The sequence below is a fragment of the Peromyscus leucopus genome, chromosome 22, assembly GCF_004664715.2.
Source record: "Peromyscus leucopus breed LL Stock chromosome 22, UCI_PerLeu_2.1, whole genome shotgun sequence".
Classification (NCBI taxonomy): domain Eukaryota; kingdom Metazoa; phylum Chordata; class Mammalia; order Rodentia; family Cricetidae; genus Peromyscus; species Peromyscus leucopus.
The window spans coordinates 26,934,582-26,958,031 of record NC_051081.1 but is presented as its reverse complement, the minus strand read 5'-3'; the positions used below and the strand labels follow the sequence as shown (position 1 = coordinate 26,958,031).

At 44.6% G+C, this 23,450-nt stretch overlaps 1 protein-coding gene across 1 annotated transcript in view; it reads right to left on the bottom strand.

The window, feature by feature from the left end:
- The window catches only part of Eif2ak2 (eukaryotic translation initiation factor 2 alpha kinase 2), a 31,690-nt gene extending 8,240 nt beyond the window's left edge, over positions 1–23,450 (bottom strand). The window contains exons 1-11 of the mRNA XM_028873276.2: positions 23,271–23,450; positions 19,110–19,241; positions 17,472–17,592; positions 13,893–14,029; positions 12,468–12,591; positions 12,007–12,086; positions 11,017–11,067; positions 8,907–9,029; positions 7,797–7,937; positions 5,053–5,233; positions 1,081–1,209 (exon numbers count right to left, since the gene is read on the bottom strand). Coding sequence (XP_028729109.1) covers positions 1,081–1,209; positions 5,053–5,233; positions 7,797–7,937; positions 8,907–9,029; positions 11,017–11,067; positions 12,007–12,086; positions 12,468–12,591; positions 13,893–14,029; positions 17,472–17,592; positions 19,110–19,225 — 1,203 coding nt within the window. The 5' untranslated portion in view covers positions 19,226–19,241; positions 23,271–23,450. The remainder of the gene's footprint in view (positions 1–1,080; positions 1,210–5,052; positions 5,234–7,796; positions 7,938–8,906; positions 9,030–11,016; positions 11,068–12,006; positions 12,087–12,467; positions 12,592–13,892; positions 14,030–17,471; positions 17,593–19,109; positions 19,242–23,270) is intronic.

Here is a 23,450-nt window from a genome sequence, read left to right as displayed (position 1 = left end):
TGCACCTGCAGAGTCAACCAAGTGCAGATCCATTGTGCAAATAAAACTGCATGCATATGGAATATATACAGATTCTTTTCCCTCTGTAGTCATTAACCACTAAACAACACATTATACAACTATGTGTACACTATTTTAATTGCCTAGGGTATTACGTGCAACACAGATGGTTCATTGTTCAGCTACCCTAACCAAATTGAGGAGTTCCAGGTTCAGTGGGAATGCATCATATTCAGTTTCAAAATATAACATAGAGGGCCTGTGAGATGATTCAGCAGGTAACCGTTTATGCCTCCAAGCCTGCTGACCTGAGTCCCCTCCCTGGAACCTCCTCATGAACAGCAATGGCCCGCTTCCCTCTCTCACAATACACAAAATAAATAACTGTTAATATACATTTTTATATGGGGGGCTGGAGAGATGGCTCAGCCATTAAGACTATTGGCTGCTCTTCCAAAGGACCTGGGTTCAGTTCACTCACAACCATCTGTAATTCCAGTCCTAGAGGATCCAACACCACTTCTGGTCTCTGTGGGCACTGTATGCGTGTGACACACAGACATACAGGCAGGCAAAACACTCATACATACAATATATACATACATGATATCTATGGTATATCTATGGTATATACATGGTAGACATACATGGCATTATGGTATATGTATGGTATGTGTGGTGTATAAATATAGTATATGTGGAGTATGTATGAATTGTATATATGGTATGTGTGTTATATGTAGTATATATACATGGTATGTATGGTATATATGTGGTATATATGGTGTATATATGATATATACATATACATACATATACATATATATATACACACACACACACACACACATATATATATATATATATATATATATATGATCTATGGTGGAGTGCTACCAGAGAAGATGCCTGACACTCTTACACAATCTCTGGTCTCCATATGCTCATGTACAAACACGCACACACCGCACATGTGTACACACGCCTACATGAATTTGTACATGCACCACATGCACACACACACACACAGAGTAAGAAAATAAAGAAGTAAAATATACACAGAAAGGAAAGGGCTTTTACCTGTTCTGGACTCATGTATAGACAAGTCCCTGTATCCTTTGTTCGAGCTCCATCACTTTCCAGGGCTGTTGCGAGGCCAAAGTCTCCGATCTTTATGTGTCTTTCGTCTACTAAAAATATATTACTTGGCTATAAAAAAAAAAAATTAATAGATGCGATTTGAACCGACTATTACCACAGGTCCTAGCAATCTTTTATACTGATTTGTATGGCATTTATCCTTCCACGGGCAGCCCAAATCAGGGAATTTAACGCCTTGCGTCTCTAAAATGCCAACTGAAGAAAGAAGAAGACGTAACAACAGTGAAAGTAGCTTGCTTCACACCTGCCTCCAAATATCAGAATAGCTGTAAGGTGAAGATTCACTTTGCAGGGTCCCAGAAGAGGGATCCAGGACTGGAGGTTGGGTGTGAGTAAAAGTATTTGCTTTCATACACCCTAATCTAGTGAGAGGTCCAGGGAACGGCAGTTAGAGCTCCCCATCCCAGAGAGGGCTAGCCATACCCCCCCCTCCCCCCCCCCCCCCCCCCCCCGCCAAAGGAATGCTTCAGGTGTGATTCGGGGTCTGATGGGAATGAAAACCCCTGCCAGTTTTGAGTCTCTGGGTGGCTCAGTTCTCAGTGATGCTGCAGAATATCCCATGCAGGATTTCTCCCCAGATGCTGACAATATTTTAGTGGCTAGACCTCCTCCACCTTGTTAAGTAGAAGTTGATAATTGTCACAAAATAACTTTTCTATGCAGTTCCTTTGGTTTTGTTTGGGCGGCTGTGGTTTGGTTTGGTTTGGTTTACAAGGTTTCACATGTCCCATGCTAGCCTCAAACTCAATTATGTAGCCAAGGATGACCTTGGTCATCTGATCCTTTCACCTCCACCTTCTGAGTCCTGGGATTAAGAGGATGAGTCACCTTGCCTGGTTTATGCACAGTTAGAGGGCTCCATGAATGCTAGGCAAGCACTCTAACCAACAAGCTACATCTCTAGTCATTCTAGGATGCAATATTAGGCATATTTAAAGTGTGTGTGTGTGTGTGTGTGTGTGTGTGTGTAGGACAATTTTGTGTCATCAGCTTTCTCTTTCCACCTTCATGTGGGTTCCAGGAATTGAACTTTGATCACTAGTCTTGTACAACAAACATCTCTACCCACTGAGCCATCTCACTGGCCCAAACGTGTATATATGTGTATGTACGTGTACATGTGCACACATAACAAATAAATAAAGTGGCCACATGGCTGAAAACAGGAAGATTATTGGTGACAAAGTTAATATCTATGCCATTCTTGCAAAGACTAGACATTCAGTACAATGTTCGGTTACACACACACACACACACACACACACACACACACACACACACACACCTACAAGAGGGCCTAGCCAAGGAATGAGGGATGAGATGAGGAGCCCAGGGAAATGCTTCTGAGAAGCCCTGTGTAGAAATTAGTAATGAGATTTAAGTTCACTCAGTGGATTTGAACCTAAAGTCAGAAATAGAAGAAGGATATTTGTGTGTGGTAGACGTGGGGAGGCAGTGTTCCCAAGCTAAACTGAAGTCACAGAAGTAGAGCTTTGCTGTGGCCACAAAGGAGATTGCTCCCCAATACAGCTGTAGCCTAACTCTGAGAAACTGAAGATGGAATTTGTGTAAATATCTAATCTAAGATAGATGAGACTAGGAGAAATACAAGATTGCTTTTTATTAAAAAGAAAAAACAAGCCTGGCATGGTGGCCCACACCTTTAATCCCAGCACTTGGCAGAAGAGGCAAGTGGATCTCTGTGAGTTCAAGGCCAGCTGGGTCTATACAGAGTGAGTTCTAGGACAGCCAGGTCTGTTACAGAGAAACCCTATCTCAAAAAATTAAAAACTGAAAAAAGAAAATAAAAATTTTTTAAATAAAGTAAAAACAACGATGCTCTGTCTTCTTTAATCAGTTACATTATGAATAAATGAAATGTGAGATTATGGAACAGGGAAGAAGTGTGTCAACTTGATCCAGGGAGCAGAGGCTAGGTCAGATGATCTGGCTGGAGCTAACCTCCCTGGCACAGAGGTAAGATATGGAGAAGCAGTGGATACCCACTCTCTAGAAACCACATGGCCCTCCCGCTGTAGCCTGGAGCTGGAGACTGTAACATAGTAAGAAGCCAACTCTTGGAGACTTCGTGTAAGAATGGTTCTTTTTTCAACATCGTTCTTTGGGAGACACCTGCAAGCACATCTTTCTGGTCATTTCTGCGATGAGAGGAAGCAGCATTGTAGTAGAAAAGTCAGAAAGATGTGGGTGAAAGGACCTCAGATCTGGATGAACCACACCCAGAGAAAAAACTTCCCTGTAAATAGACACAAGAAAAGATCACTTCATGCCACAGGGCCCAACCAGGGCAGGTTCGGGAAAGCTGGCAGGTGAGTCGAGAAGAACATTCCAGAACTCACTCCACACTCTGAAGACGGCCTGGAAGGAATACCCAAACTTCTCATTTACTTGCAAGTGAGTAAGTAGGTGTGGGAACAATTGTGTTTCATTTCTTATTCTTTTATGAGTTGAATACTTCATAACATATTCCCATGTATAACACAGTTGAGTAAACATGAGAAAGATCTGATGAGGCTTTCTTACACACTTTGCAAATTTCTTCCATATCTGGTTTTACAGAAAAGACAAATGGATTCTTGTATCTGTTTTGATTCAGCCTGTTGTGTTTTGACCGAGCTATGTGAAGGAAGCCCGGACTCACACAGCTAATTGCTTATTTAATTCTATGTATGATTTATACCAAAGTGAAGGGATAGCTAATATAAACAAAAATTAAAATGTTATTGAGATAGGGTCTATGTATGTAGACCAGGCTAGCCTCAAACTCATAATCCTCCTGCCTCAGGCTCTCAGATGTTGGAATTACAAGTAGGTGCCATCCATCCTGGCCCTCGTTTATCTTTTGGAACATAACATTCCTCAAAAAATGTTCTAACTTCCAAGAATACTTTCAGATATTGGTACAGAGAAATATTAGAAATGGATGAACTCAAATATCAAGTTACTGAGCTCACAAATGCAAGGCAAACAGAAGAACTCATATGTTTTGAAGGCCACTTAATTCTAGCTCGGTTCAGCAGGCAGTTATAAACAGGGGGACTTATTTTTCCTAGGGACTTCTTGAATCACTCCTTGTTCTGGCTGTTTCAGACAGGTGGAGTACGCAGACACCAAGATACACTCGGATAAGGTTCTTCTTCTGCCTTAGAGCAGAAAAGGCCGAGGCAGAGTGATTTGGAAAGGCCCAGTAAAGGAATCGGGACCAAAGCATGCGTGTCCGGTGAAGAACATGAACAAGGCTGTCAGGTAGGACTTGAGAGTCGTGGTAGGTTTGGGATAAAGAAGGCAGTCACAGAGCAACTTGGCCTCTCTCCTTTCTTGCAGAGGAAAAGGAAAAGCAGAGAAATTCATTGTCCAGACCATGAAAGCAAACATACCCAGAGGGATGATGGGCATTTGAAAGCTTTGGGGACTACAGTTTTCCTAACCATGAAGTAGAAGATCCCAATCAAGGGGACACTAGGACCAGGCTGTGGACTCCTCAGCCGTGCCTGCCTTCAGGAACAAGACTTGAACCACAGTGGAACAGAGCCGTGCAACAGCCGAAACTGGGTCCCAGCAGCTGGCCATCCCTGGCGACCGCCAGTTACTTTCAGTCTGTGAAAGCTGTTATTGTTTCCAAGTAGGCAGTGACCATCAAGCTTTAGCCTGAAGGGAACGAGACTTCTAATAGGATTGGTGTCACAAGAAGTTCACGGGCCCAGGAGGTCTGCCACGTAGTTGCACGCGATGGCATTTGGGGTAAGTTCCAGACCCACTCCAGCAGACTAGAGAAATGTGATTTTATCATGACCAACAGGCCATCACACATTGAAAGCTAGAGAAAATACACTTTAAAGTCATTAAATGATGTATCTATTCGCCACTTACCTTAAGATCTCTATGAATTAAACCTTTCGAATGTATATAATCTACCCCTGTCGTGATTTGTTCAAATAATTCCAAAAGCAAATCTTTGTCTGTGTTATTCAGCATTCCATTTTCCAGCCATTGCTCCAGAGTTCCTTTATCACAGAATTCCATTTGGATGAAAAGGCACTGGGTCTTTGGTCTGGATACAAAATTCACGGTATGTTAAAAGTAGCAATTGGGATGAAGTTATTTTTTTAAAACTCTAACATATCTTATGAAACCCAAAACATGATTCAGAATGGAAATCTGAATGTAATAAACTTGGAATAAAGACCGGGTGGTGGTGGTGGCTAACGCCTTTAATCCCAGCACTGAACAGGCAGAGCCAGGTGGATCTCTGTGAGTTCGAGGACAGCCTGTAGAGACAGGTGTAGAGGACAGGTGTAGAGAGCGAGATCCAGGACAGGCACCAAAACTACACAGAGAAACCCTGTCTTGAAAAACAAAACAAAAAAAAAACTAAACAATCAAACAAAAATAGCGTAAACTTGAAATAAAATAAACCATTTTATAATAATCTTGTTTGTTTGTTTGTTTGTTTGTTTGTTTGTTTGTTTTTTTGAGACAGGGTTTCTCTGTGTAGCTTTGTGCCTTTCCTAGAACTCACTCTGTAGTCCAGGTTGGCCTCGAACTCACAGAGATCCGCCTGCCTCTGCCTCCTGAGTGCTGGGATTAAAGGCGTGTGCCACCACCGCCCGGCTCCATTTTATAATAATCTTAATTTCTCAAGTATACAGAGCTTTAATTGCTTATCTATAAAGTATGAGCCTATATATTATTAATGCTGAAGATCTTTGATGATTTCCGATAAGAGGTATGCGTAGTCCTTGTTGCAGAAATCCAGCTTTTTCATTTTTATATCAAGCAATTTTGAAGCACTCTGATTCATCTTCAGTTAACTGAACATCTGTTTTACAAAGGGCACAGAACAGGCACCTTAAAAATGAGAAAATGAGTTCTGTACTATCCTTATCATCATGGGGATTAGAGGCTCACGCAAGAGGTTTAAAAAAAAATAAAGCCCCAGATGACAGCCCATTGAGAACTCCTAGAGATGTGCCAATAAGTTGGCTGCTATAAAGACAGAAGCCAGAGGACTGATTTTTTGTTAACCAGTTTGTATTTTCTTTTGAACTAAGTAGGCTATGATATCGAATTTATATTTCCCGAACATACACATGCTAGAATATATGAAGATGCAGCCAATAATCCACTGAAAGCTAATGAAGCCTTTTGTCTACTGACGGTCAGTAACCCCTGGAGTTCTCAAGGGCACAAGGACGCGATGGGACACCGGCAGGAGGTGGTGAATGATGCGGTCTCCAGTGACATCAGGAGTTCTGTGAGAAGACTGTCCCCAAGAAATCCGGATGACTCGCAAAGGCAAAAGCCAGTTTTTTAGAATTCCCAGTCCTACAGAAGGGGGTGATCTAAAACAAAGCACTAGGGACGGAAGCTGGGCACACCCTCTGGTAGCTCACCATTCTGCCACAGTGGCGCCGCCACACGCCAGAGACGCGCTGCCGGGAGCCTCTGAGGAGGAAGAGGAGACCTTTGGATTCAGCATCTACATATTCAATCTGTCTTTTCTCTGGTAAACCATACATGACCTACACTGGCTATATGGAGAACAATGGGGTCAGGAATGCCAAACGTGATTTTTAAAACAACTAAAGAAATTTTAAAAAGTTTTTTTTTTTTAAAGTTCTATTTTCAGGGGCTGGAGAGATGGCTCAGAGGTTAAGAGCACTGGCTGTTTTTCCAGAGGTTCTGAGTTCAATTCCCAGCACCCACATGGTGGCTCACAGCCATCTAACTGAGATCTGGTGCCCTCTTCTGGCCTGCAGGCACACATGCAGGCAGAACACTGTATACATAATAAGTAAATAAATCTTTAAAAAAATAAAAAGATTTATTTTCAAGCTATGTGTCTGTGTCTCTGTGTGGGTATGTGTACATGAATGCAGGTGCCAGCAGAGGATACCCTGGAACTGGAATTACAGGTGGTTGTGAGCCACCGGACAGAGTTGCTTGGTCCTCTGCAAGAGCAATTTGTGCTCTTAACCACTGACCCATCCCTCCATCCCATTACCAATACTGTTTAAGCAAGTTTGAGCTAAGGATACTGGCCTGTGATCACATTACTTGGGGGCTGAGGCAGGTGGACCACCATGAGGCCAGTCTGTGCTACACAGTGAGTCTAAAACAAAGCAATTAAAAGCAAGTTTGGAAGATAGAGAGGAACAGGGAAAGAGTATTCCTTGTCTCTTTGCCTCTAGAACAAGAGACCACAGTATCTTTTGGAGGTTGCTCTCATCATTAAGAGTGATGATCAGCCGGGCGGTGGTGGTGCACGCCTTTAATCCCAGCACTTGGGAGGCAGAGGCAGGCAGATCTTTGTGAGTTCAAGGCCAGCCTGGTCTATAGAGCGAGATCCAGGAAAGGCGCAAAGCTACACAGAGAAACCCTGTCTCAAACAGAGCCAGGCGGATCTCTGTGAGTTCGAGGCCAGCCTGGGCTACCAAGTGAGTTCCAGGAAAGGCGCAAAGCTACACAGAGAAACCCTGTCTCGGAAAAAAAAAAAAAAAAAAAAAAAAAAAAAAAAAAAAAAGGTGATGATCAACAGCTCCCTCTAGTGGCCACCCACAAAATAAATGACAAGCGCCGTCCGTCCCCTCACAGCTATGAGAATTTCTTCTTACCGACTCACGCTCTGCTCGAAATCATAGTCGTTATCCAAGCTCTCCTCGAAATCATAGTCCTCTCCCAGCCAAGAATTATGGTATTGAACAATATTGACATGGTTGAGTGCTGCCAGAGCTTTTACTTCACGCAGTGCCTTACTAGTTAAAAGAACCCAGAAAACAAATGTGTCGTTACCGATCCCTGATAACTACAGAACACCTCAAGGAACAGGACTCAACAACCACCCAGGTTCCTCCGTCCAATAGTCACCATGGCTCCCACACCAAGTGTTAGCACGGGACCCAGAACCCAAAAGGGAAAAAAAATGAATGTGTAGAAGAACCACAGATGGGTTGGGGATTTAGCTCAGTGGTAGAGCGCTTGCCTAGCAAGTGCAAGGCCCTGGGTTCAATCCTCAGCTCGGGCGGGGGGCAGGGGGGGGAGGGGGGACACGGGACATGGTGGGGGGGACAGTGACTTAAATGATAGACATTCAAAATTTAAAAATTATTTGCGTCTTCTTTTATGTGTCTATAACACAATTTTCAGTAACTAAATCATATTTGATATTCTGTTTAGAAGATGCGTGGAAATCTTTGGATTTTACAAGCGAATCTCATTTGGGAGAAAAAGCAGGTAACCCAGGCAGCAAGCAGAATCCAACTGAGAATTTTCGATGTATGACAAACATATATCAAGGGACTAGTTTATACAAAGAAACTAAGACTCGGTACTATGAAAACTTTACAGGGATTGCACTCAAGAGCTAAAACGCTGTGATGGTTTCTTGAAATTGCCCTGTACTGGCTGGTTTTACCTCAACTTGACACAAAGTGGAGACATCAGAGAGGAGGGACCCTCAAAATGGAGAAAATGGAGAAAACCACCTTAAACCAAATAAGTCAACAGCTTCGAGGCCCAGTGCTGTCTCAAAACGATGCATTTATATTTTTAAACTGAAATAAATACCCACTTTAAGGTCAGGCCATTTCAGAATAAGCCAAACTCTTGTAGGCGTAATGAAAGTTAAGGAGGACCAGCAAGAAATGTGAGTGATGAGGGACAGATATATAAAGAATGGTGAGAGTCCAACACATTGTGTTCAAAACAGCCAGACATCTACTTACCTTGTGTTGTATGTAACTCGCTTAATAGCATAAGTCTTTCCGTCAATTCTGTGTTTTGCTTTGAAGACCTGGCCAAATCCACCTGAGCCAATTACTTGTATGTCTTCATAGTCCTTGTTAAGCCTAGTTAAGATCAATATTACTGTTATGCTGACGTTTAGTAAAACAAAAAAAAAAATGACTCTTTCTTTCTTGTTTTTAATAACATCCGGTAGAACTCTTGAGTCACAAGAAAGTCTTCCTCTTTTTCCTTTCCTTTCCCTCCCTCTTTTGATAGACAATACAACAGATCACCCCCTCTAGCTGCACCTAAGACACCAGGAAGTATCCCTTCCCAGTGGGCAAAAAGAAGAGGAGAAATTCCCCTCCCAAGTATTAGACTTATCATTCAGCTGTGTGCCCCAGGTAGCACACAGCGCGCAGAAGCCCTGAGCCTCTTGGGCTAGAACAACCGTTTGCTTTCCTCCTCCGGCCCCACATCCCGTCACTAAGTCCTGCTAATTCTTCTACCCCATATCACCGCCACCCGCCCGCTTCTCTTCATTTCCTGCATCTTCACCCAGATCAGCCATCAAGGCTCCTGCCGCGCTGGCCTGCTGGCGGATACCCCACTTCTCCTGCCCTACTTTAGCGAGGAGAACTTGGCCTGATCATGTCTCCCTCTCACCTAAACCTCCCACAGCCTTGCCTTTGCATTCGGCAAAAACCAGGAAGCCCTTCCGCGGCGGCGCATAAGGCGCCAGGCAGCACTTTCCCGCTTTTCTTTCAACCTCACCCATCACACTGCGTCCTTGTTCCTTACACGCCAAGCTCATGCTTTCTCCACTGAAGGCTGACCGGAGGGCTTTGTTTCCGGTTTTTAATCGCACTGCTGTTCTTCTTTAACTCTGGCCTAATTTTGTAGTTGCAGATGTACGTGTGTCTGTGTGAATACAGATCTTGTAACTACGGAAACGCATGCATGTATAAATGTGTGAATACAGATCTTGTAACTACGGAAATGCATGCATGTATATATGTGAGTGTGTGCGTGTGCGTGTGCGTGTGCGTGTGTGTGTGTGTGTGTGTGTGTGTGTAGGTCAGAGCTTGATGACAGAGGTCTTCCTCAGTGACTCTCCACATTTTTTTTTTTTTTTTTTGTTGTTGTTGTTCTATATTTTGAGACAGGGTCTCTCTATGTATCCCTGGCTGTCCTGGAGCTCACTCTGTAGACCAGGCTGGCCTCGAACTCACAGAGATTCACCTGCCTCTCTCTCCCAAGTGCTGGGATTAAAGGTGTGTGCCACCACCACCTGGCTTTTTTTTCCCATGGAGTTCACTGATTGGTTATGCTGGCTGGCCAATGAGTGCCATGGATCCATGGAGCTCACTGATTGGTTATAACTCCCTGCCAGTGTGGGACTTATAAATGTATGCATTGCCACGCCTGTCTTTTTAGAGGGGCGCTTGGTATTCAAGCTTAGGCCCTGATGTTTGTACAGCTGAGCCATCTCCCCAGACCTCTCCCCTTAATGCCAGTCATCACCTCAAAACCTTTTGAGAGGAAGAATTCTACTCTATTTGTTCCTATCATAAGCCTGACGCCCAGACAAGTGCTGGGCACATATGAGGTGCTTAATAAGCATCATTGGTTCTTTTTGAAAACTTGCATTCAATGTCCCGCTGATTCAAACAGGCTCCCTTCATCTTAGGTATTTAAGTTCACCCGAAACGTCATCTACAGAAGATGAATTCCCACCCTCCTTTCCTTTTTTTGCCCAGAGAAACCTTGTAAGGCGCTGGAACACAGGTCCAGGTGGCTGGTTTCGATTCCCACAGGAGTTTCTCTCCTTCCTCTACCCCTTCCCTCCCCCGTTTCCTTTCCTCTCTCTATTCTTTTCCTTCTAAATAACGGATATAAAGATTATTTGCTTTCCGTTTTGACAGCGTCCAAGGATATCAGAAAAGCTGATAACACGGCAGAGATTTGCATTTGCCATGCTCCGCTTGGATCCTTAAACCTGGACTTCTCAAAGAGACACTGACCCCTCGGTAAGCCTGACTACGCCACAGCTATTCATCACGAAACTTTGTTTCATGAGCATGCTTAGGGTTAGAAAACTCCCCTTACCTGCTGTCTACCGTGTGCTTATTTTCTCCCACATCATTAGATTCCGGGTTTCTAAAATTGAGACAAAAAAATAAAATAAGATACAAAACTCAGACAAAACCGTGACCTGTATAACTTTAGAGCAGGTTTTATGCCATGCGCTGGGCATTATATATTTTTGCATCAGCTATCAGGATGACAGGGAATGGAAAACACCTCCTGTTGGTTCTCTTCCGACGATCCTCTTTTTTCATCCCTTTCCTGCTTCCCATTTTCACCCGAACACACTCATCACTCACCTCCTATCCCCTTCTTCCCCAGAATCCGAACGTCCCTAGGAATGAGGTCCCCTGGGTCGCTCCCTCCGGCCCTCAGTCCTCACTGGTGATGAGCCAACCACAGTGGGATGTTCAAACATCACCTCAAACCAGACACAGCAATACTGCCGGGCTCCCTCTTCACCCTCGCGTCTTCAACCCGATGAATGCCATCAGGGCCAGGAGTCATGGCTGATGCAACATCCGTGGTCCTCTTTGCCCCCTTCTCCCCTCAGCCATGTCTGCCCTCCTCTTCCCTCCTCACTGATACAGGCACCAGAGCGGAGGGCCTGATCACATGGTAAGTTCCTCTGTCTCCGCCCATCCACTTCAGGAGTTGTACTTTGTTCAATTGTTGTATTTACTGCTCAGAAAATACTGATAGAGAAGCACTACTAAAAGAAAAGAGTAACTTTTATGAATTCAGTCTAGGTTTTTGAAGGTTTGCATATATATATATGTGTGTGTGTGTGTGTGTGTGTGTGTGTGTGTGAATACCATGTGTGTTTGGGTGGCCCACGAGGCCAGAAGAAGGTACTAGATTCCACGGAGCTGCAGTTGCAGGTGGTTGTGACCCATTTGGTGTGAGTTCTGGGAACCAAGTGTGGGGGAAGGGAGGTGATGGGGATCGGATCCACAGCCTCAAACACGCCCCACCCCCAGCCCACTCCCCACATTTACTACCCAAACTCACGAATTGCTTGCTAGAGACGAGCTGCTGGAGAGGCCACTGGATGAAGATGTGGTAAAACCAGATGATGCTCTGTTACCGCTCTGAAAGAAGGGGCAGCCTTTAGCAAGCTCGCAGGCAGCTAACTTACTCCTCGATGGTGGCTCATCACGGCGGGGCACACATTATTGCCCATATTCTCCCCACAGCCACCCAGACCACAATCACAGAGCATGGCAAAACTGATCCATTTTCACAGATGTTTGAGCTAAGTTTTAAAAGCAATCCTGCATTCCCATAGAACTCTCATGTCCCCGAGACCTCCGAGTCTCCACGGTTCATGGATCATTGGTGGTACACAGAACGCAGGAACCATGCTGTATGCAGCTGACAAACGCCTGCGTTCTTCTGCCAACAGTCTGACCTGAAGTCAACTTCAGAGGGAGTCGTAACTGTACAAATTAAATCTAATCGACAACGCGTACCATTGAGGTTTTCTCTGACAGCTTCTGATACGCCTCTTTAGCAGCCGCCTGCTTTGCCTCCTGTTTGGTAGCGCCTGAGCCGACACCGTATGTTGTCTCCTCAAGTTTGCATTTACAATTAAATCTAGGGGAAAAAATGTGAGTGTTCATTCACATATCAAAAATAATTTTGAAAGAAAAAAAAAAAAAGAACCCTATAGACACATAAAGGCCTTGAGATCAGACTAATCTGATTTTTAATTTTAACTCTATATCTATATTTCCTACCTCACATAATTTAAATCCCCACAAGAATGGCTACCAATTTATCTGAATAAGCAGAAACGGTTGAGACCCTAGTTTACATTTCCCAGGAAACACCTAATTCTTTTGCTCATTGAAAATCTGACAGCAAAATGCCAAGTGATGGTTTTACAAACAAACTCTTTTCAGCCTCAAAGAATTAGATTTAGAGGGAGAGAGGAAAGGAGGAGATCCAGCGAATTTCCTAGAGCTGCTCAAATAGGAAAGAAAACCCGGTTGGCACAGCGGGGCTCTCAGGGGATGAGCCCTGAGGGCACAGTGCTAGGCGAAGACAGCTCCCTGAGGATGCTCCAGACTCCACTCCTTGTCCACACATCCTACCCCTAACAGCAGCTTTCTTCCCAGATTCGACCGGCTGGACTAAGACCACTCCTGCCTGCTGACGCATGGCATTTTGTCCGTCTATTCAAATGCGAGCAGACACTCACACAAGCTGCTCCCTAACTGAAAACGGGAGAGCCATTCCGTAGAGGGGCAGACCAGCGGTCACAGGGCTGCAGCTGCCTTGGCCTCAGGGAAGGGAAGAACCCTGCATGCCTCATGCATAGGCATCCTGAACTCTGTGAAATGTGTAGCTGACTAATCATTCAGATGCACCTCAAAAATCAGCAGACCCCTCTTATCCTAAGAGCCAATGGATGACTGATACCATAGATTGTGTGGAACCCTAGAAATACTCATTATTCTTCATATGATAAAGTTTAACTCATAAACAAGACCTAGTCAAAGATTAGCAATAGCTAATCAACTACAACAATTAGTGCAATATGCTCCACTCCCAGGTTTGCGAAAGCGGTCTTCCTCTAGAAAACGGCTTCCTGTACCGTGCTCACTGTCCTGTTGACGGAAGGTAACTGAAATTTCAGAAAGCAAAACCAAGGAAACAAAGAATCTACTGTAAAAAAAAAAAAAAAAAAAAAAAAAAATCAGCCAAATTTGATTGATCCAAAGGACCCCGCAGTCTCAGGAATTGAGCGTTTGATGTTTATAAATCATGTCCAACCTTCCATAATGAATGTATAAAAAGGGGGGCAAATACTTCCGGAAAACTACAAATGAAAGCCTCACGGTTCTATTGCTTGTATACAGTGGAACAGGAGGAGAAGCCAAACCGTAGCTCACTTTTGGGGTGAATGCGCATCGGCGGAGACAGTGTGTTCATAATTTATAGGCAGGTTTCTCTTCTGGGCAATACTATTGACAAGGCCTATGTAGTTCCCAACGAACGACCCTTCAGAAGCGTCTGTCTGACTATCCACCTACAAAGAAAAAAACACGTTTAGTACAAATCATGAATTATCAGATGAAATTCCTAAATGAGTAACATGAGAGACAATGTGTTATGCATTTCCCAATTATATTTTCTTATTAAAAGTGTAACTAAATACTTATTAGGGGAAAAAAATCTGTAAAAATAAATTCTTCCTTTAATTAAAGAAATCCTAAGTGGCACATGAAAATTACATATCTATGATGTTTGAAATAGGTATACACTGCACAATGGCTGAATTCAGAAAACGGCAGTATATATATCATCTTATGTCCTTTTCTTCCCTTTTTTGTATGGCAAAGGACATACAAATAATATATATTTAAAAATACATTCCCACTGGGCGGTGGTGTCGCACACCTTTAATCCCAGCACTTGGGAGGCAGAGGCAGGCGGATCTTTGTGAGTTCGAGGCCAGCCTGGTCTACAAAGTGAGAAACCTGTCTCGAAAAACACACACACACACACACATATATATATATATACATATATATATAAAACCTAGCAATTTATAAATACACAATTTGTTAAGTCACTCACTTTCCTTTTATAATTTCACTAAGAAAAACCAAGCTAGGTGTGCTGGTGCACGTGTGTTATTCCAGGTCTCCCTCGGGAGGTCAGAGGCAAGAGGATCAAGGCCTAACATCTACCCTATCTATGTCCCGCCTGGGCTTGTAAAGGAACTGCAGGGTCTCCATGACTCAGGACAGCTGCGGGATATTCGAGGAGTTTCGGTATGGGTCCCACTGATGATGGTGTGCCAGAAACCAGAGGCTTTGCACCAGACCCATGACTCATTGCAATGAACACTTGCAAGTCAAGCTGATTGGACAAAAGGGTAGACTGTGTGATGTACTACGGCTCCCAATGCCACTAAGATGAATGAAGAGGTGTTGGAGAGGCAGGGAAGACCCAGGAGCAAAAAGGTTTTTTGTTTGTTTGGTTTGGTTTTGTTTGGTTTTAGTTGTGTGTGTGTGTGTGTGTGTGTGTGTGTGTGTGTGTGTGTGTGTGTGTTTAATTTTCTTTTGAGGAGGACATTGCAAGGGTGGAGGGCAGGTATAGGAGGACTGGGAAATGAGGGGAATTGGGGTGTGTGATGTGAAGTTCCCCAAGAATCAATAAAGAAATTATGTTTAAAAAAATATATCAGGGTCAACCCGAACTACACAGAGAATCTGAGGCCAGCCCAAGCTACACAGAAAGCCAGGGGCCAGCCTGACCTACACAGAGAGTCTGAAGCCAGCCTATGCTAAAATAGAGAGTCTGAGGCAAGCCTGAGCTACACAGAGAGCTTGAGGCCAGGGTGTCTTTTTTGTTGTTGTTGTTGTTGTTGTTGTTTTCAAGACAGGGTTTCTTTGTGTAGCTTTGTGTAGTCCGTCCTGGATCTCGCTCTGTAGTCCAGGCTGGCCTCGAACTCACAGAGATCCACCTGCCTCTGCCTCCCGAGTGCTGGGATTAAAGGCGTGCGCCACCACCGCCCAGCATGAGACCAGACTGTCTTACCAAAACAAAGCAAGCAAACCGAGCCCATTTTCTTATTTCACTTTCTAGGATTTATTGCCTTTATTCATTTTAAAATTTATGTGCATGTGTGTGTGCACACACAGGCATGAGGGTGCCCGAGGCGGCCAGAAGGCGGGTATGATCCCTTGGAGCTGGAGTTACAGGTGGTGGTGAGCCACCCAACGTGCTGGGAACTGAACTCCAGTCCTCTGTAAGAGCAGTACACACTCTGGATATCTGAGCCCTCCCTAGCCACACACACCCCTTCTTTTTCTATGAAAATGGTATTGTAACACTTTCTAGCATGCCACAACCTTTGTAAAACTCAACGGAGAGAAAACGATGGAAGGAAAGCCCAATGTTGGTTCACCACTTACAGGAAAAGATGTCCACAGGAGCACAATGTTATTGTCTCAACCTTCACTGTTTCCCACCTGATCAGGTGTGGTCCAAAGTTTCTCCTTCATGGACCTTACCAAGGAACTAGGTTTGGGTTTCATTCACCCTTACTTTTTTTTAATTAATTGATTTATTCTTATTTTGTGTTCCCTGGTGTTTTACCTGCATGAGGTATGTCTGTGTGAGGGTGTCAGAAGCTCTGGAGTTACAAACAGTTGTGAGCTCCATGTGGGTGCTCTTAACCGCTGAGCCATCTCTCCAGCCCCCTCATTCACCCTTATTATTTTTGTTTATTTATTATGTATACAGTGTTCTGCCTGCAGGCCAGAAGAGGGCGCCAGATCTCATTACAGGTGTTTGTGAGGCACCATGTGGGTGCTGGGAATTGAACTCAGGATCTCTGGAAGAACAGCCAGGGCTCTTAACCTGTGAGCCATCTCTCCAGCCCCTCATCCTTATTATTATGTGTGTTCTTCTACACAAATTTCCATCATTGTTATTGTTGTCTGTCTCCCACTTTGAGAGAAGGAGGTTACCCTATTTTATTTTATTTTTTTTAGCTTATTAATAAGAGAATTTGTGTTTTTTCCTTGGTTGCTTTTGACTTGATTATAAGGATGGCATCTTCAAGTAAGATTATCCGGGAGTATTTTGGAAGGTAAAACTTCCCAGTGTCTGAGGACAATCTTCCCATCTCACACACAAATCAGTTCAGGTCTTGTTTTGTACCCACGTTTCCAGTCTCTTGGTTTTTGACATTGTAGCAGACAGATGTAAAGTCCCCACCCCTCTTCCCTCGGGTCCATGCTTTCATAAGGATCGATACTGTTCTTGGTACTTCTGTATGTCTCTCTACCTATGGAGTTAATTTCATCTAATGCCATGTCTCTATTTCATAACACTTTCTGCTGAAGTATCTCCAGATAGCTTTCTCTGTTTGATACTAGCGAATTGTATCCAAGGCCTTGTGCATGCTAAGCACAGAACCATATACCCTCCCTCACGTCCCCAGGGACCAGATAGACCTGTTTACAGTTTGTTTGTTTGTTTTATGTGCTATTTACCCTGTTTGCATCTCCAGGAACACCAATGTGATGTATGTTGCTTCTCTGTCATTTTCCTCCAAGTTTGTAGTTCTCCCTACCAGGACTTGCATGGCTTTCTCTGTTCTGTTTGCTTCCGGAGGGGGAAGGGACCCTCCTAGCCCTTACCAGCCCATGTCCCTCTGAACAGTCACATCTTTCCACATGTATTCAACTTCAGAGCACGTAGGTGTTGCTAGCACTCACAGAGAAGGACACAATTTTGTCAACAAATTTCCTGGTGTATTTCTCACTCAGGAAAAAATGGAGTTAGGAAGAAAAAAAGAAATAAAACTTTGAATGAATAGTTTTACACTGGCATGTGTATTTTCTCACTGAGAGAAATTATACATACATGATACATACATATACATATATACATACACACATACAAACATATTCACTGCTTCCCTTTGACTAGGGGTAGAAAAGCCAATTACTCACCTTATTTTCGTCATTAAGTATATTAACAGCTAATCGGGCGGCGGCATTTTTTGCTTCCTGCTTGGATTTGCCTTCGGCTTTTGGAAATTCTTTCTCGTCTATTATAACTTGAAATGTAAACCTGATTAAAAAGACAGTATTTACAACATATTATACAGCTTGTAATTTAGCTCAGGACAGGCGCTCTGGTCGCCACTGCCCCACAAGTACCTTTCAGGATTCAAACTCATGCTCAGTATGTACTTAATTTAAGCATCTACCGCAATAACAATGTCTTCTTCTTTTTTATTTTTCTTTATTTTATTTTTTTATTTTATGTGTATTGGTGTTTTGCCTGCATGTATGACTGTGTGAAGGTGTCAGATCTTGGAGTTATAGACAGTTGTGAGCAGCCGTGTGGGTTCTGGGAATTGAACTCAGGACCTCTGGAAGAGCAGTCAGTGCTCTTAACCGCTGAGCCATCTCTCCAGCCCTCAATGTCTTCTTGAAACGGAGAAGTTTGGTTTTTTCCCCCATTTTTCTTTTGTCTACTTGATGTTGTTATTTGTTTGTTTGTTTATTTATTTATTTATTTATTTATTTACAGCGTCTCCCTATATAACCCTGGTAGGCCTCAAACTCACAACAATCCTGCTTCAGCCACCCAGGTGCTAGGATTATAAGCATGAGCTACTGCGCTTAGTTTTTTTTTCCTATTTATTTACCGGGGGGGTGGGGTATGTGTCTGCGTGTGTCGTCTGTGCGCTCATGACGGGACACGCTGGTTGGAAATCAGAGGACAGCTTTTGGGAATCTGTCCTCTCCTTCCACTCTGTGGGTCCCAGAGAAAGCCTCAGGTCATCAGGCTTGGTGGCAAATGTCTTCACCCACTGAGTCATTGCTCCAGCCCCTGTGCTTAGCAGACTCTGTCAGGGGGACTCTCCCAGGACTCTGCGGCTCCCCTAAGGAGCCGAGGTGCTGACTTCTCAATTGCACTGTAGTTGTCCTCCTCGTACTCTATGTTCATAGGGACAGACCTTCTATTGTTTGCTCGTTTGGTGTTTTTTGTTTGTTTGTTTTTACCTTTTATTTTTCCTTTCAAATGCCTGGAATTGAATTCAGGCCTTATGTATTCTAAGCACATGCTCTAACAGGGAGCTACACCTCCATTATCTGCCTATCTGTGTCATACTTTCCTTCTTTCCGTCATTCTGTCATTTTGGGTTTTTTTTTTTTAAAGAGAGCGAGAGCAAGAGAGAGAGAGAGAGAGAGAGAGAGAGAGAGAGAGAGAGAGAGAGAGAGAATATGTGTGTTTACAGTAAATTGTGTGTGATGTATGCACATGTTGGGGGAGTGAATTGTCTATGTGCACCCAGAAGTCACAAAGACTCCAGGTTGCCCGCTCTATCTCTCTTTGCCTTGGTCTCTTGAGACAGGGTCTCTCACTAAACTTAGAGCTAAACTAGTAAGACAGAAAGCCCCAGTGACGCTCCTTTCTCCGCCCTACACAGTGCTGGATTTACAGGCACGTACTCAGGCATGCTCTGCTTTTTATGTGGGTGCTAGGGATTCGAACTCAGCTCTTCATACACAGCAAGAACTCTTAACCACTGAGTCACCTCTCTGGCCCTCCTCATACCTTTTCTGATGGCAACTTACCTCCTGTCATGTGGAGGTCCTGTAGTATCAAGTTCTTTATACGTAATTGTTACTCCATGCTTCTGACGGTATTTATTAAGTTTGTCTATGAAGAAACCTGGTGTATCGCTGGCCATTTTTCCTTCCAGTAACCTGCAATTGAAGAGGTGTCTGCACACAGGACGCTAACAGACTACATCTGATTGATTTTCCCAACCCACCAGAGGAGACCATGGGAGACAGCGGCTTTTCTCTCTGTGACTCATCTCAGCCCCACGTAAATTCAGAGAACACTTTGTGTCAGAATCTTTCTTCCTCTCCTCCTAAACCATCTATTTTCAAAACTACTGACCAAGGAAAGAGAGCCCTGTCCTTTATTCCAATTCTGTCTTCCAAGGAGTGAGATGTTCCAGTCTGAGGCTGGAGAGGTGGCTCAGAGGTTAAGAGCACTGACTGCCCCTCCAGAGGTCCTGACTTCAATTCCCAGCAACCACATGGTGGCTCACAACCATCTGTAATGAGATCTGGCGCCCTCTTCTGGCATGCAGGCAAACGTGCAGACAGAACACTGTATACATAATAAATAAATAAATCTTTAAGAGATGTTCCAGTCTGTTTATCTATCTGAGAAGGCATAAAAAATATAGGAGTAGAATTACAGCTTTTATGTTGAAAACAAGGCTATATATACGTATATTGCTATATATTATACATACACACATGTGCACACTTAACTATGTACACACACAGCACACACACATATACATGTACACACACAATTATGTACACAAACATGACTACATACACACACATACAGCATACACACATATACATGAACATACACATAAATGCACACACAACTATGTATACATACATTAATTTGCACAAACACACTATTTAGAAAATAGACAAAGGACTTGAGTGCTATTTTTCCAAAGGAGACACAGCAATGGCTGACAAAAAAGTGAAATGATACTCAGTGCCAATACCCAGGAGAAAGAAAGGAAAAAAATGTTTCTTTTTTTTTTTTTTTTGGTTTTTCGAGACAGGGTTTCTCTGTGTAGCTTTGCGCCTTTCCTGGAGCTCACTTGGTAGCCCAGGCTGGCCTCGAACTCACAGAGATCCGCCTGCCTCTGCCTCCCAAGTGCTGGGATTAAAGGTGTGCGCCACCACGCCCGGCAAAAAATGTTTCTTGCTATAGATACATTTAACCTGATTTGGATATTATACAATGTATACATATCATCAAAACATCACCTAGTGCCCAAGAACTCTGGAAAATTTTATGTTTCTGTATGTCTATTTAAAAGTGAACAGGAAAATTTAAAACACGAGGTTTAGTGGGCTGGAGACAGAGCTCATTGGGTAGAGGCTTGTCTAGCATGCACAAAGCCCCAAGTTTGATCCCCAACACCACATAAAATGTAATTTTCCTTTTAAAATTGTAAACAAGATTCTTCACACTGTGATGTTTTAAAGTAGCAGTTGTCAACCTGTGGTTCAAGACCCCTTTGGAGGTTGAACGAACCTTTCACAGAGGCTGTATATCAGATATTTACATTAAGATTTATTAACAGCGGTCGGGCAGCAGCGGCTCACACCTTTGGTCCCGGCACTCAGGAGGCAGAACCAGACAGATCTCTGTGGGTTTGAGGCCAGCCTGGTCTAGAGAGCAAGATCCAGGATAGGCACCAAAATTACAAAGAGAAACTGTCTCGAAAAAACCAAACAACAAAAAAATTCATTAACAGCAGCAAAATTACAGTTATAAAGTAGCAGCGAAACAATTTTATGGTTGAGGGGTCACCACAACATGAGGAACTGTATTAAAGGGTCTCAGCGTTAAGAAGGTTGAGAACCACTGTCTTAAAGCATCGTTCTGATTCTGGAGCCTCTGCAAGCCACCAAGACTGCTCTTGTGATGTTCCCAGTGGAACATCATTACTCATTGCCAAATTCAATAATCCATGTCAGTCACTCGTTCCCATCTCCTTCCTCACCCCTTCTCGGCTTAGGACTGTGAGACACCTGTTCCCCGGGTTCTCACCCTTTCCCACAAGCTGTGCCTTCTCTGCCTCCTTTCCTGGTCCCTCTTCATCTTCTTTTCATCTAAATATTGTCCAGGGGGCTCAGTCCTCAAGTCTCCTATTTCCTACTTCCCTTCCGTCCTGGTGATCACCTCCAGGCTGTGGCGTTACCTACACCGTGATGGCTCTCACCAGGGTTGGCAAGATGGATCAGCAGGTAAAAGGAGCTTGCTGCCAAGACTGACCATCTGAGTCCAATCCCTGAGACCTACATGGTGGAAGGAGAATCGGCTTCCACAAGTTGTCTTCTGACCGTGACAGGCTTACTGAGGCACATGTACACACACACACACACACACACACACACACACACACACACACACACGCGCGCGCACACGCACGCACGCACGCACGCACGCACGCACCACACTAAAGGACTAAATTTAAATCAATAACTGTACAGCTGGAGAGGTGACCCAGCAGTTAAGAGCATGGCTGCTCTTCCGGAGAATCCAAGTTTGGTTCTCAGCACCCCATATCAAGCAGCTCAAAGACTCCTGGTGATTCTGGCTTCAGGGGATCTAATGCCTTCTCTGGCCTCCAAGGAACCTGAATTCACAAGTACATACCCCCACACAGATACATAGATCATTAAAAATAAAAAGTAAATGCATTATTTAAAAGAAAAAATTGTAACAGTTGTAACTGAAAAATGATAGGGGCTTGATACAAATGAATGAATGAATGAATGAATCCATCAGGGAATGAACACCAAGGTACCTCCCCAATCCACACTCCTATGAATCGGAGCCCTCTGTCTACTAGGCAATTTTTATTCACCTGTCAGGATGGGCCTGGCCTTCTTTGATGCTGCAAGGGCATCTAGGATCATCCCGCCTCACAACCCTCACCACAGCCTGGACTGCTCAATAAACTTATGGGTGAGCTCACCAGGAAGCAGTTAGAGCTGGTATTCACTCACTCAAAGAACTGTCCATCACATGCCACCTGCCTGTCCCGCCTACGTCCAAAGACACTAGTCCCACACTCCCTGCAGACTATCGGACCCCCCAGAAGCCTGTGACCCTTCCAGCAGCCGCTTCCCAGACCACACGCATTCAACTCCTATCTGATACACAAGCGAGCAAGCCGCAAACAGTGTTCCGGGCCCTGTCAGGTTCACAGCGCAACCCAAAGAAGGCCAGCACAATCTGCACAAGATGCTAAGGCCCTGGGCAGTGTCTTTTTAGCCCTGCCTGGAGAGTGTCTTTAGTTTCTGGGAGGCAAGGCACTTTGAGTACTAAACATGCAACAGAAAATCCCATTTGTCTAGAATTCAAGGGTATTTGTGAATTAGCATCCATTTAACATACGTGTAGTGAGCACTCGTCGGGTATCGGGCTAGGATTAGACAAGCGGGTCAAAACTGCTCTTGGGATCTTACTGGTAGGAAGGATACAGACAAATCGTGGTACAAAAGTACGGGGTGGGGCAAAGAGGGCAGAGTGTGGTTTTTTGCTCAGGGAAAGTGGCTCATACAGTTGACTCTGTGAGAAGGATCAGGCATGCAGAGGGATCTGCCTGCCCATGGCAATGACTTGGGGTGGGGTGGGGGGGCAGGGCTTTCCAGGAAGTAGGCCAAGGCACCATAAAGGCCCAGGAGTTGAAGGGTACTTGGCTGTGGCCCAGAAGTACCAAGGAAGTCTGAAAGTGGTGGTCAAGCGGGGGTGGAGTTGGGGAGGTGGGGGAGTGGGGGCGGGAGGGGTAGGGGGATGGGAGTGGGGGGTGGGGGTGGGGGTGGGGCTTTGCGTGACCGTAGGGGTTCGTGTGGCGGAAGTCTTAGCCGGAAAGCAAGCATCGGGTTCAGACTTGAAGGAAACTCAGGTACATGGAGAAGAGCAAGGTGGAGAGGTGGAGTACGGAGCGGGACCGGGCTGACCCTGGGGCCCGCCAACTGGAAGACCATCAAACCGTGCAGCCCCAAGTCTTTGCCTGGTGTTTAGCCAGTCTCGGGGTCATTCGGGCTTCCAGATCTCCCTCCAGATCTTCAGGCCATCGGGCATGTCACTTTCCCTCTAGGTCCCTTGCCCTCGCCTCGCCCCTCCTCCCCCCACCGCTGTCCAGGAAGAGTGGGAAAGTAGCCCTCAGGTCTTACCGCGTTCCTGGATCTGGACAGTGGCCCGCGCTCCGGCTTAGGATCCGAACTGCGCTTCGGGTGCTGGCTCTGCGATCCGGGTCCCCCGACCCCGCCGCCGCCGCCGCAGCTCACTGTCAGAGTGACCAGACCAGGCCCATTCACTCTTGTTTCGTTTCCCCGACGGACTCCGCCTCCCGG